The sequence below is a fragment of the Anarhichas minor genome, unplaced genomic scaffold (assembly GCF_050575085.1).
Source record: "Anarhichas minor isolate MPS153535 unplaced genomic scaffold, ASM5057508v1 ptg000017l, whole genome shotgun sequence".
In the NCBI taxonomy this organism is placed as follows: Eukaryota; Metazoa; Chordata; class Actinopteri; order Perciformes; family Anarhichadidae; genus Anarhichas; species Anarhichas minor.
In genome coordinates, this window is record NW_027466463.1 from 9,195,767 (window position 1) to 9,210,418 (window position 14,652).

Here is a 14,652-nt window from a genome sequence, read left to right on the forward strand (position 1 = left end):
GCTATTCATCACTCCAACTGTTCCAACAACTCATGGCACATTTGACTGCCAATCATGCCACTGGAGAGAGTTGAATGGTTTCTCAGCTACTGTGCCAGGTAGAGGACTTGAGAGGATGGAGCAGTCTTTTTTTCTCCACAGAGAGCACGTCTGGTTCCCTTCCGCTAGTCGAGTCTCTCATGAAGTGGAAGCTGGTGACAGAAGCCGCCAGAGACTGCAGGATGGTGTGATGGAAGATGAGGGATGATAGAGAGAGAGAGAGAGAGAGAGAGAGAGAAAGAGAGAGAGAGAAAGAGAGAGACAGGATCTCTTTCTTTTTTTTGTTTCTGTGTACTGTTCACACGTCTTTTTTATTTTTTTGGCCCACCCATTATCTTGCTCAATCAAAACAAGAGCGGCCTCAACAAGCATGACACACCTTGTGCTGACACAGCACTAACAGAGTGCACAATGAAAGAGTGGAAGTAGGCTCATACTTGCAGGCTATTTTTACTTCACAGTAGTGCTGAGCGATATGGAGAAAATGAAATGCATCGTGGGGTTGACCATCGGTGCTTTCACAAAAGGACATTTTTGATGAATAATCATAGATAATGTGGATATGATGGCTTAAGTGGGATAAGGCAAATAATAGAACGGCTAGAACAGTCTGTAAAGTTCAGGGAATTGCATCACTTTACTGTAATGCAGCCTTTAAAACCAAGTCTATTTTGTTCTCCTTCTACAGCAGGGTATTGCCTCGAATAAAATTGAATGCGTCTGTTTTAAAACATTAGCATTTTGGTGCTTTCTTACTCTATTTGGCATTATCATTACGGCATTTTGTTCTATATTCTCAGCATTAAGGACCATCCTATGTAGTCGAGTAACTGAGGCTAAACTGCCCTGTGGGGACTTACCAGGCCATATAGATTATATTATAGCTGCAAACTGAAAAAAAACTAGAGTCTGTGTGTAATCTGGCCCATTTAATGGACCTCCCAGAGCATGCAGATACAGTACAACTGGGATGTAGCACTTACCCATCAATCCTACAGAACGCTGCACGAGACACACCAGTGCTCTTAAATGAAGAGTGCATCGCTGCTGAACTCTGTGTACGACCTGCTGGCTGGCTGCTCTGCCAACAAATACACACTGAGCTCCAAAACATCCAAGAAAAGGCCAGAACTCCAAAACACTTTTGTAAGAAAACAGGGCAAACTAAACTTATAATCATGAGGTTTATGTAATTGAGGTACAAGTCCTTTTTTAAAACTTTACGAATATTGTTTGTACTGAGGTCTAACATAACTGTCAAGTCAACAGTATAGCAACATTTTTGTAGTTTGTTGACTACAGGCATCACTCTGAAACAACCAATTCTTATCCAAAATACAGAAACGGTTGATCGACCAGATGTTGACCACATCTGTAGAATAAGGAACATTGTAGTCCCATGAGTCATAGAGAAACGATGTTGGTGAACATGGGACTGACCCAGCTGACAAAGGTAGCTGAAGAACATAGTGGAGCGTTTAGCAGCTAACGAGACAGATATTTCCCTCAGGAGTTGGTGGAGACCAAAACAGAGCTACAAGGAGAGGGAAAGTGCTTTTGTTACCTGAACCTAAAACCCACGCAGAACTCAAACGAACCCTGGTCTCCGCTGCCAAAGTCCTTCACTTTGACCAACCACCATCTCCCCTGACTACCTGCCGTTAGCTTTCCTGTGGTACAATAACTTAGCCCTTCCTCGCCCAAAGAAATGTACCAAATTTTTTCAGTATATTAATGTTATGTGTCTATTTATCCACTGGAAGATTCTCAAGGACACAGTACAGAAGAAGAAATGGAAAGCATTTCTCATTAAAGATTTAAGACGACACTGTACGTGGACATCTTCTGATTATCGTACAAAAAAGTTAAAGATCATGCAACCACTCCTTTCGTTTGAATATAGCCGTAAATGTCATTATAATCTCTTCGTTAAGGTTTTACTATGTATTTTATGGGTCTTTGTCTCGTAATGTCAGTGAACACCACTGTGGTGAATTCAAATCTGTCACTTCAGAATGAATGGCTGTTTGATAGATAATATGAGGAGAATTGAATCAGCAATCATTAAACCACACAGCAAAAGAGCCACACACGCGGAGAGAGAGACAGAGTGAAGCGCTGACAGACAGGATGAGAATCAAAGAGAGCAGCTCCTCGCATGAAGCCGCTTTGTGTCAGCCGCATGGTGACAGGAAGGTCACCGCCACAATAAGAGTCTACTCAAGTATGGCCTCGCCTGGAGACATGAATAGACCTCCTCAGCAGCCATCCACCCCCCCCCCCCCCCCACCCACCCACCATCCCTCCTTCCTGCCGTCCCCCGACGCAGCCAGCAAACTCACGCTGAGAGCGCCAATACAACAGCTTCCTCTGTTGGCTGGCCTTTGTATGAAAACGCAATGGTAATTGCCCACAGATGCCACATTGGTGCAAGATAGCCGGGTGAGAGAGAGAGAATTGGCTCTGAAAAGAATAATTAGAGGGAAAAATGGAGGTCATAATTGTGGCTTTGAAAAAAACAGAGAAGAGTCATTCAGGATCGTCATGGAGAAGTCTGGAGTCTCTCAGGAGAAGTCTGGCCGGGGGGACAGCGCTGTCGTCAAGCGGACAGTAACGTTTGGAGACCAGTATATGCCACATAATGGGCAGATTAAAATTCCTTTTTGACAGACAGCTTGCTATTCATCCAGACTTTTTGCTACAAGTTCGAGAAAAAGACGATTGGTTCCCGTTCAAGAATTTCTCATGACCAACTTCCAAATTGATGAGGCTGGCATTACTTCCCTTAAAGTGGACAAATACCATGAAAATACCAACAAAGTTTCTTTTGGATGTCCCGACCTTTAACTAATTCCCACTGGACACCGTAGTTTTAAACAGCAAACAGAAGTAAAAAGGACATTTGTTGCTGATTAATGCAGATTCAGATTTGTATTTACAGCTCGAGTGAAGGACGGCTCGTGTGGGATTGACACAAAAACTACATCACATGACACGCAGTGCAACAATGTGGTTCACTGACGTCAAGCTTCGCCTGTCATATAATACCAGTAGGAACAATTGACATTATTGTTTTGATGAATACATTGTGTAATATGTTGCAGAACAGTAAAATGGTAAAAAAAAAACAGTGATTTCCAACCAATAGTACTTGTAATGTATTCTAGGTGACACTTTTGCAGTTGCCAGGGTCGACATGGGAAGATCAACTTGGCCGTGACTGGAGCAACTTATTTAGAAAACAAAACAAAAACGAAAATTACAGAAATCCCTGAAAACTGCATATTGAGTCATCTGTAACAACTGTACTCTGCTGCAATTAAGAGTGCATCAACAGTTAGCAAGCAAGCAGATAGGTCTAATCAGGATGACTGGTAGAAAGATCCAGCTTCTGCCACTCCAAGTATTACGAATGCAACCTTGACCAAACCGATCTAAACATTGACTATTGCACAGCAATAATAATTTAAATTTAAAAAAGTGGACGTGTGCGCACAAGTATCTGTCGACCATGGTCTTTTGAAATGAGTGACCTGCTTCCGGTCCCTTCTATAACGGGTCTGTGGTGGCGACGCTCAGCTGTATTAGACATTAGCTGTTACAGTGAAACATCTCCAGGACCAGCTGACGTATTCAGAAGCAGGTTTCCCCGGTGAACATCAACTCTTCAAGGATTTTCCTGACATTTTCCTCAGACAGTAAAGAAACCTCCTCATGCAGCGTCAACCCAGCTGATGAAAACCTGTATTTTATGCAAAGTAACCGAATGACAGTAAATCTGTCCGTTATTCCCCCCCCCCCATCATGTCCCTTAATTCAATGATCCACTGATGAACTCTCAGCGACCCGTATGTGCAAACTTCTACTGTACAGTCACTGATCCTTGAGTCTGTTTAACCCTCGACAATCTGTCTAAGCCCGACAATGTGAGGGAAGATGAGAAAAAAAGAGACATGGTGACAGAAGAAAATGAAAGTGAAAGGGAGAGACAGAGACAGAGACAGAGAGTTGGAGAATGCTGACATATGACAAACATTCATCTTTTTCTTGATTACGATATCAACGCCACAGAGAGTCAAGATTTAAAAGCCATTCTTACCGGCGAAAGTCGTCCACGACGGCAGACCGGCTAAACCGACCGTTCTCTCCTTCACACCGGTGACTCCCTCAGCATCCATCTGAAGGCGGCAGGTATCTGCTCCATCTGCGCCCTCTAACTGCAGAGCCGATGTCACAGTGACAGCGACACATTTTTGTGCAACCAGCACCAGATGGTTACACGGAAATACCACAGACACCTCCGTGCGTACGTGCAAAACCTGTCGGGGGATTCATTTATTCTGTGTTGTTTGTGCTGCACTGAAAACCAACAAGCCTGTTGGAACCTGATACACCGTCCCATGAGTCACTTAAAAACATCTCTCTCTCTCTCTCTCTCTCTCTCTCTCTCACTCCTTCAGGATTGTGTCATCTGCAAGTCTGGCCAAATTACGCTTACGCTTATGCTCGCAACAACACGGCTCAGATGCTAACGTTTAGCAGGTATAATGTTTACCTTGTTCACCAGCTGATGTTAGTGTGTAAGCGTGCAAATGTATACTGATTAGCACTAAAAAAAACAAAAGTACAGCTGAGGCTGATGGGAAAGTCACTAGTTTTGCAGGTATTTGTTCATAAACCAAAGTATTGGAGAAAATCTAAATATGACCGGATGATGGCGCTTAAAGGGTCCCCAAAGTTGTTTCACTTCAACCTGAGGGAAACGTGAACGTCTGAACAAAATCTAAAAGCAGCTCATCCAATAGATGACGAGATATTTCAGCAATGTAAGAACTACTTGTGCAGTGGCAAGCAGTGTCACAAAACACGAGCAAGGAAGACGAACAGCACAAAAAAAAAAAATGCATTGTGAAAATGCTGGAGGGCTCCTGGAAAAAAAAAAAACCAGTTTTCCACCCCGATGCACGCAGCGGAGGGCTCTCCACATTTAAACATGAAGGTGCATTTCAGAGCAGCTGCCCAGAAATAAAGCTGCTAGTGTCACTGCTGCTGCTCCTCCATCCAGCCTGTTGGAACACGCTTTAACACGGCAGGCTCAGTGTGCCAGGGGCAGAGAGACGAGGACATCAAGAAACACACCTGCAGAATGTCACCGTGCTCACAGACGCTACTGTGTTCACACTTTTTTATACGCAGCAGCGATTTACATCTTGTAGGATGCGGTCAGCTTCCTGTTTAGAGCTCCGTGTGTGTGTGTGTGTGCGTGTGTGTGCGTGTGTGTGTGTGTCTCGGCCTCAAACCATATGAAGCACTTTCACTTGTATTTTGAGTGTTAAAGTCAGGACAAGCAGTTTACAGTTAAAATGATTAAGGTTAGTTTTAGGTTCAGTCAGGGACAGTTAAAGGACCATTTCTACTTTTACTGTGTTTTGACTTTTTACTCCTCTTTAAAAAAAACTATTTTCTATTTCTTTAATGTTAATTGGAACTAGCTGAATGGAATTTTTCATTTAAAAATGCCAAACATTACTAGTTACAGTTCTCAAAGTCAAATGAGAGGATTGAATGTTTTTATCCGTTTGTTTGTTTACGTGACAGTGAACTGAATATCTCTGACGAAACAAGACTTTTGAAAATGTCACTTCAGGCTTCTGGAAATTCTATCACGCATTTTTCACTAGTTTAAATATAAAAAAAATAATAGAAATAATAGTCAGTTACTAAGAGCCCCTAAGAGCTATAGATGTATTATTATGTTTAGATATGACAAGTATGCTGCTGGTTGCTTTGCAGATTCAGATTTTACTCACAAAATAAAACAAAGTTTAAAATGACTCATTCAACCCACTAGCATCATATGAGAATTGAAACTCCCCCCTTGAAGGAGCGTTTAACAGACGACACGAAGGCTTCATAGCGTTAGCACACTATAGAGTGTATACAACGAGGCCGTAAAGGCACACTAGTAGTCTCATTCATCCACTTGTTAGCACTTGTTAAGACACGTAAAAGCTTCAAAATCATTGTTTATTCAATATTTTAGGTTCTAGAACAAAATGTTAAAATCTTGTGTCAACCAAAGACCTTGACATCAAGACGAAGGAACCAGAAGTGCAAAAGCACTGACTCACGTTCAGGTTTAAGAACTCATTCCTGCAGGACTTCATATGCAGGATCCAACAGCATAAGTGGACTGCAGTCAATGAGCGGTCTGCTCCAGCTGCTGCACAGAGCGGCTGTGTGCTTGTTTTAATAAAAGTGTATCAATATTATTAGTCACTAAAAAAAAGTCACGGATTGCTGGTCATGTGTAGAAGAAGAGTCTTTAAGGTCCTTACAGAGTCTCCAGCTGCATGTCACAGGTTCAAACCCTGGCTGCTGATCCTGTTTCACTCAGTAGGACCAGTACTCTTCCAGATGTGTGTGTGTGTGTGTGTGTGCGTGTGTGTGTGTGTGGGTGTGTGTGTGTGTGTGTGTGTGTGTGTGTGTGTGCTCCTGCGATCTGGCCCAAGAGTCTGCTTCCTATCTTTCCAAACAGGAAGCCAAAACAAACCCTCGATGACACGGGCCAGTAGTTTAATTGTCTCCGTGGCGTTTCTGCACAGCCAGCAACCAAAACTGCCCCCTTTCATCTCAGCAGCTCTCTCAAATCAATTCATCTCTCTTACAACTTGTGTGAGTGCGCGTCGTGTACTGTACCTGCATGCAACCTGATGTACTACAGCATTTTGTAGTACAAGATATAGAGGGGATGTTGCCTGTGGGTCACGAGATATTGAACGCCTTATAGCTCTCTTTCTCTCACACACATCCCTCACTGATGAAGCTCCCCACGCCGTTCCCTTCCAGCCATAGAGCAAGGCATCAATAAAAGAAGGTGAATCATGGGAAGGAGAAAAAACAAGATTTCATCTAAATCTACCCCCTGTCAAAAAGACCCTATTTAAACAGAGGGAGAATAAAGCCTAACACACACACACACACACACACTTGTTCCTCTCACTTTCAACAATCCTGTTTGACTCCTGTCATGACAATAGCCAGAGACTTCACAAGAACATGAATTTGAGCGGCTTGGACGCAGCTCCAGATGTGTAGCCTACAGCTGAGTACACGTCACTCATTAACTGACACTGTCACCCATGGGTCTCCCCCGCGAGGCTGGGGGGGGGGGGGGGGTGCCCACCCTGAGCACCCCCCGTGTACTGCAGCGACCTGCATACCTGCACTGAGGACGAGATGCTGGCAGCCCGGTGCTAACCCGCCGTGCAAACAGCGAGGTGTCAGAGACTGTCAGCCGGCGTGAGAAGTGACGAGGCTCGGTATGACACACAGTGGTTCCGCGCTTACCTTCCAACCGAGTCCGGTTCCTGCAGCCCGGCACCGCACCGACAGCTCCACCGGTGAGTTGCTAACGCCGGGTCACTTCATAAGTTGTCCCTGCCACGCATAACGCGGGGCGCGAGGAAGAGTAGTTTCACTATCACTATGAGCGCGAGCTCCAGATGTGAGCGAGGGGCGGTGTTCGCGTCCCGTAAAGATGTCAAATATCAGCTGAATGAAACTGCTGCTCCGTATGAATTGCCCTCCTGGTCCACTGCCGCTGTCCGCCTGCCGCACCGGCTCAGAGTGTCGGTGTGACTGTAGTCTACCGGTCCGCCCACGCTGCTGCTGCTGCTGCCGCCGACCCCGCCGCCGCTTGATGCCAGAACACCGACCGACCGATTGCCTGGCTGCCTGTCCGCCGGACCGATCTCACGGCACCGTCTACCGGTGATACCGAGTAACTGCAGGTAGCTGTTAAAGTGGTCAAACTGTTCCAAGTCTGTAGGTTTGCTGTGATTATACGGTTTGACATTAGTTGTAGCAAAGACGTCCCATCTGGTCACACTGTCATGCAAACCTAAAGAACGCATGCCAAATATATACATTTACATGTGTTTCCATTCACATGTTAATGTTTGAGTATTTTTTTAAATAGCAGCTATAACTAAAAGTTTAATGTATATTAAATGTATAAAAACAAGATATAAATACTATGCATATTATGTTGGGCTGTCAGGATGGGATCTAACCTAAACTTTTAAATATTACTCACTTTTTGCTCTTGAAAGCAAATTTCCTTCATCTCTGGAGAAAGTGTATTCTACATTTGTACCAGAGTCAAAGCTGAATCCTCAGCTGTTTTACATAATACACTTCTTGAAAGATGTCTCAAAACCTCAGGAATGATAATGTAATCTTAAACTGTCCAAACTGTCTCGCATTAACAAAGACTATACGTGGACAAAGAGACCCAGACATCTGTGTCTGGGTCTTTTAGTCCACTGCTGGTGTTCATTTATTTCCCACATTCCATTATTCCCAGAGACAAAACATCTTCACAATAAGTTGTTTTTCCAGTCAAATGCCTATAGTAACCAGACTGCTGCACACACACACACACACATGAACCCACATTGACAGATTATATGTAATTTCTGTCTTCGTCAAGAACACCTCTGCAGTGAAAACCTTCCCAATATGAGGGTTGACAGATACTTCTTTGTTGCTTTTGACAGGTGCCTTTTTGTGTTCAATTCTAGGTGTTTCAGTCTGATTGATTGACCGTTTCACAGTTTATAAGACACAACCAGGGGCCCCAAATACATCTGATGGGCTTGCTCTATAGGAAGTGCATGAAGACAACATTGTGTATCGATATAGTGTCATTTTGTCCCTTTAGAAAATGCTTCACACAACCTTCTGCATTAGCCGAAACCGTTTCCCCCCTGCAGGGTCGGTGTCCTGTTGCTCCAGCCCAGCAGGATCTTCTTACCGTCCTTACCCACACACACACACACACACACACACACACACACACACAGCCAACAGCAACCTTTCATGGCTCCGTCTGACCACCTTCTCTCATCGCCGCCACTCACCACAAAAACATTCAGTCAATGCAACAATGTGGTCGTCAGATGTGAAAAGGAATACAGGATACAGCTCAGCACAAAGGATCATATTTGTGGTTATAGATTGGGCTCCATACAAGCCCGGCCAGGTGTTTCTGGGCGTGGTGGGGATGAATTCCAACTTTTGGCGCGGTGATGAATACCTGAGAGAAATAAAGGATGTAATTTACGGCTTACGGTTATAATGATCAAATTAACAAATTAAAATGTCCAAATAGTTCCATACTTGAGTTCCACTCAAGAGGAAAAAGAAAGACAGACAGAAGAACAGAGAGCATCATGGGAGCCGGACGAGTGAACTGGACCTGCATGATGACTCAGAGCTATAGCTGGTGTGGGATGGCGTTAAACTTTTCTCACAAACATTTTGGTCTCAGTATAGAATTAAAACACACACAACTGACATCACTCCCTTATAGCTCAACCATTGTCCACAGGAAGTGGTCACAAGAAGAAGCAGAAGCGTGACCGTTAAACAGCATTTGACTCCTTTTAGAAAACACGAAGAGCAGCATACATTTGTTTTTAGATTCCTTCAGTTACAGCTCGTCATGTTATGAGTCCGAGGGAAGATACATTTAGTTTCAGTTTTGGTTTTGCTGAACAATGTGTCACATTGTTCAGCTGTTTAACTTTAGGCATTTCTTAACAACTGGATCAAATTACATGAAGACACAAAAAAGTTTTAAATCACAAAGTTGTGGAAAAATAATTTAACTGCTTCTGATTAAGTGGACATGAAATCAGAACAGGCCGTCCTGTTGAATCCAACAGAGGACTTGTCGAATAAAAATGAATTAATGCTCAGAATAAAAAAATTAAAAAAACAGAATTCATCCTGTGTGAAATGCTTAAGAGGGCAGACGTGTGAGTTGAAAAACACAACTAATGGACCTTTATGTTTCTGTGAGTTGCTATGTTTCAGTGTGTGCGTGCAGGTGTTTGCAGAGAAAGCACATTTCCTCATGTTACCTGTTTAGTTGCAAGTTGCTCGGTGACATGCAGCACCACGTCCATTTAAAGCTGACGTCCTCTTGCTCGAGGCAGTTACAGGAAGCTCTTCTGGTTAACCTCTGTTGAGAGGACATGAGCCGGAGCTACACCAACAATTACCAATAATGCAGGAAGGAAAGACATTTTAATCTCAGTTAGAGTTTCTTCAGATTTGGTGCATTTTTTTTGTTTCAATCTGAGATTATTTTGTGTCAGTTGCACGTTCAGCGTGTTTAGCATGTTGGTAATTATAGAATTCACAGTTACATAAACATACTTACACACATATCTGTCTCCATGCGGCCTTGAGGCTTGTTTGTAAACATTATTAACTGCAACACTCTTTGCTCTTTTTTGTGTCGCATGCTGAGTGAGAGTCACATTACGTGCAGGACATACAGAGACCTGCTTTGCTTTTGTAGAAACTGCTTACAATGTGTAGCTGCAGGAAACAAGCTTCAAGCATAATCAACTGGGACAGGAAACAAGAGAACTAAAAGGTTTCATTAAAAAGAGGAATGCATTACCCTTTTCAACCTGCCTTTGGTTTTGAATGTCTTTTTTCCCTTCATAAATGTTGGTTTAGGTTGTTTGCAGATTTAGCAAAATTGGAAAACCAGGAAGTAATGTAATCCAGTTACAATAAAAGGACCATGCTAATGTGTGTGCATGCTATTGTTTATTCCAGGCAAATAATACACATTACTGCTTCTGGTCATTTAACAACAAACTATTTCACGTGAATAACTGCAATGTGGTGCGGACTTTTTTTATATGAAAGGACACATTTACCTTATGATGACAATGGAACTTTGGGGGGGCTTTTACTACAATTGTTATGTCTTCAAACTCCTGCTCAAATCAATAAATCAAACTCAACTAAATTAAATGCCAATGCAAAATATACCATTTCTGTTGAGCTTTGATTTTAACATCAACAACAACAAACATCTACCGACTCTGAATAAAACGATAAGACACCGACTGTGGGCGACTGTGGCTTAGTGGAGAGCAGGGTCGTCCTTCAATCGGCGGTTCGATCCCCGGCTCCACTGGTCGCATGTCGATGTGTCCTTGGGCAAGTGTGAATGTTAGTTAGTCCTGATGGTGGGCATGGTATCAGCGTATGAAATGGGTGATGATGACAAGTAGTGTGAAAGCGCTCTGAGTGGTCGGGAAGACTAGAAAAGCGTACAGATACAGTCCATTTACCGAGACCCACTATTTTTGACCTCATTGCTCCACCTTGTGGAGTAATGAAAGTATTATCAATGACAAGTAGAGATGGGGTTTGTTTCAAATGTGATTAATGAATATGGCTGTTTCTTGTGGTTCACTGCCATTCTGCTCATGTAAAGAGGGGAGAAAATACTTGTTCAGTTTACACCTGATGCCAGCAGGAGATGCTGTTGATGTTTCTGCGACTTAAAGATCTGTTGCTGGGATGATAGCAGGAGCTGCCATCAGTTCCTCACCAGTCATGGTCAGTGTTTCACTGGTTTGACTTCACCTGTGGCTGATAAGTTTTACATTGAAGGCTGACTAAGGTAAAAGACACTGATCACAAGACTCAACCAACACAATCTAAATAGTGAACGTATCAGAAACAAGAAGTTTTAGGTTTTGAGTGCAAACCTGCCCAATGCAATACAGTAGCTCTAATGCATGACGCTTTTATCATGTTAATCAACTGAATTGTTGTTTCCTTGCGTGGGTTTAATCAAGATAGTAAACTGAAAAATGTGCGCTCAGTAACTTGATGCCGAGGTTGTGAATTCAAGCCTCACCTGGAACAGGTTTTACCTGAAGCAGGTAAGGCGAATTGACGACACATCAAACCTAATGATCACCCAGATAAATCTGTCAGTATTCATAGACAGACGTTCAGCAAGTTGACACGTTCCTCAATGCGTTTCTTGCATGTAAACAGTTGTAAACTGACTCCAGGTCAGCATCTCGGATGTGACGTACCTCTAAATTAACAGAATTACTCTAAGAGGTTTAGTAATGTTAACATGATAGAGCAGAATAGAATATTAATTCCGTTGAGTCGCTGGTTAACAGAGCTTCCCTTTTTCAGCCTACCGCATTGAAACAAAAAGCATGACTTTGTCATTTCTACTAAACTGCATATGAGGTAATGAGATCCCCCTGTAATGCTGAGTCATCTGGGTGACAGCTGACAGAAGTTCTGGCAACGCTTGAAATAAATAAAAGCTAAAGGTTACACTTTTAAGGTTAAACAGCTCATTTGTTTGTGGATGTGTACCAGATGTTACATGGGTTTTTTTTGTTTTTTTTAAAGCGACCACAACTCACAATATCAACCTGTTAAATCGATGTTACTGATATAATGGTTAAGCCATCATTGTAAATATTAATAATTGGGTTAATCTGTGAGATTATATAGCAAACACAAGTGATAAGAAAAAATCTTGCAGGTGCTTTGCAACAGAAACTGCAGCGTGTCGAGCTGGAGCGAGCGGGGGGGGGGGGGGGTCATGCGAGGTCACCAAAATTAATGTAGAGCCGTCTGGAGGTGATGTGAGGTTCCTTCGTGATAACCTGGCAGTGACCACCCCAAGCTTTCACTCTTGTCTTGTTGCACAGGCATCCTTAGACAACCCTCTGTAAGAAGATGGCGCCGTGCCAGCGGCAACCTGTTGCACCAGCTTCCTGGGTGTGTCTTTTTTCATTCTTTCCCCTCTTCGTTTTGTTTTTTGTTTTTCCTTAACAAAGGGTTTGGTTTAGTTACGGTCAGACAACGGGCCGTAACTTTTTCTCAACTTTTCTCGTGGTTTGCTGTTACTGTTCTCCCTCTGTGTAACGGAGAGCCACACACAATGAGTGGGGCCATTGTTTACTCCCGTGATCAGCTGATCGCGCTGAGTGAGCCGCGGCTGCTGCCCGCCGGCGCCAGGCCTGTGATCCCGGAGGAACTACGGAGAAGACGCCGGGGCTGCAGATCTGGAGCTAAACGGAGGGCGAAGGGGAGGAAATACAAACCTTCGATACCGGCGATTCTAATGGGGAACGTGAGGTCTTTGGTAAAAAATATGAACGCGCTCGGCGAGCTGGTGAAGACCAATAGGGACATCCGTAAATGTAGCGTCATGTGTTTCACGGAGACATGGCTGCAGACGGACCACAAAGCGTCGGTTCCCGGCTTCAAGACTGTTCGGGCGGACAGAGACGGACAGAGCGGTAAGAAGAGAGGTGGTGGGATTGCAATGTATGTGAACAAGAGGTGGTGCCATCCCGACCATGTGTGCGTGAAGAAACGCTTATGTACGCCGGACATTGAACTGTTAGCCGTGGGGATGCGTCCATATTATTTGCCGAGGGAATTCTCGTCCGCCATTGTTGTTGCTGTGTACATCCACCCAAAAGCTAAAGCTGTGACAGCAATAGACACCATCCACTCCACTGTGTCTGGACTGCTGAGTCAACATCCTGGTGCATTTTTAGCAATTACTGGAGACTTTAATCACACCACTCTGGATAAAGCCCTGCCAAATTTTCACCAGTATGTTCGCGACCCCACAAGGAAAAAGAAAATGCTGGACCTTCTGTATGCTAATGCAAAGGATGCATACAGTGCCACTGCCCTCCCCCCCCTTGGCAACTCCGATCACAACCTGATCCTGTTGACACCCAGGTATGTTCCTCTGGTGCAGAGGCTGCCTGTGACCACCAGGACTGTGACAAGGTGGTCTCAGGAGGCTAATGACGCCCTGCAGGACTGCTTTGAGTCAACGGATTGGGATGTACTGTGTGGACCACATGGGGAGGACATCAATAGCATGACGGACTGCATCACAGAATACATCAAATTCTGTGAACAAACCACCATTCCATCCTGGACTGTACGCTGCTTCCCTAACAACAAGCCATGGATCACCAGTGACCTGAAAGCTCTTCTTAATAAGAAGAAAGCAGCTTTCAGATCTGGGGACAGGGACGAGCTCAGGAGAGTTCAGCGTGACTTGAAGGTGAAGCTCAGGGAGTGCAAGGACTCTTACAGGAGGAAGCTGGAGGCCAAACTCCAGCAGAACACAACTCAAACAACTCTGCTGCCTCCCCCCCTCCCCCCTCTGTCCCCCCTGGTGAGCAGCATGGACACAGAGCCCTCAACATCAGAGGGCTCTTCCACCACTGACACCATGACCACACTCCCCCCCCTCTATGTGACGACTTACCAGGTTAGGAAACAGCTGGAGAGACTCCACCAAGGCAATGATGCAGGACCTGATGGCATCAGCCCCAGGGTCCTGAAGACCTGCGCCATCCAGCTGTCTGGTGTCCTGCAACACCTCTTCAACCTGAGCCTGAAGCAGGAGGAAGTCCCGGTGCTGTGGAAGACGTCGTGCCTGGTCCCTGTACCAAAGAAGACGACACCATCTGGCCTCAATGACTACCGAACAGTTGCCCTCACATCTCATTTGATGAAGGTGCTGGAGAGGCTGGTCTTGGACCACCTCCGACTGCAGGTGAAATCATCACTGGACCCTCTGCAATTTGCGTACCAGCCTGATGTGGGAGTGGACGACGCCATCATCTACCTGCGGCAACGAGCTAAGTCGCACCTGGTTGGAGCCGGTGTCTCTGTGAGAATCACTTTCTTTGATTTCTCCAGTGCATTTAACACCATCCAACTACCGCT

General features: G+C 44.4%; 1 protein-coding gene across 9 annotated transcripts in view; it reads right to left on the reverse strand.

The window, feature by feature from the left end:
* Positions 1-14,652, reverse strand: part of rhbdf1b (rhomboid 5 homolog 1b (Drosophila)) — a 77,177-nt gene that overhangs the window by 59,773 nt on the left and 2,752 nt on the right. For 4 of the 9 annotated variants that reach the window (XM_076093331.1, XM_076093328.1, XM_076093330.1 and 1 more), the window contains exons 1-3: positions 10,271-14,081; positions 9,969-10,093; positions 8,964-9,139 (exon numbers count right to left, since the gene is read on the reverse strand). In XM_076093331.1, the coding sequence (XP_075949446.1) occupies positions 8,964-9,139; positions 9,969-10,093; positions 10,271-10,354 (385 nt within the window). In that variant the 5' untranslated portion in view covers positions 10,355-14,081. Of the gene's footprint in view, positions 1-7,389; positions 14,083-14,652 lie in introns of those variants that run through there. The other 5 variants (XM_076093324.1, XM_076093327.1, XM_076093326.1 and 2 more) reach the window with 4 other exon arrangements.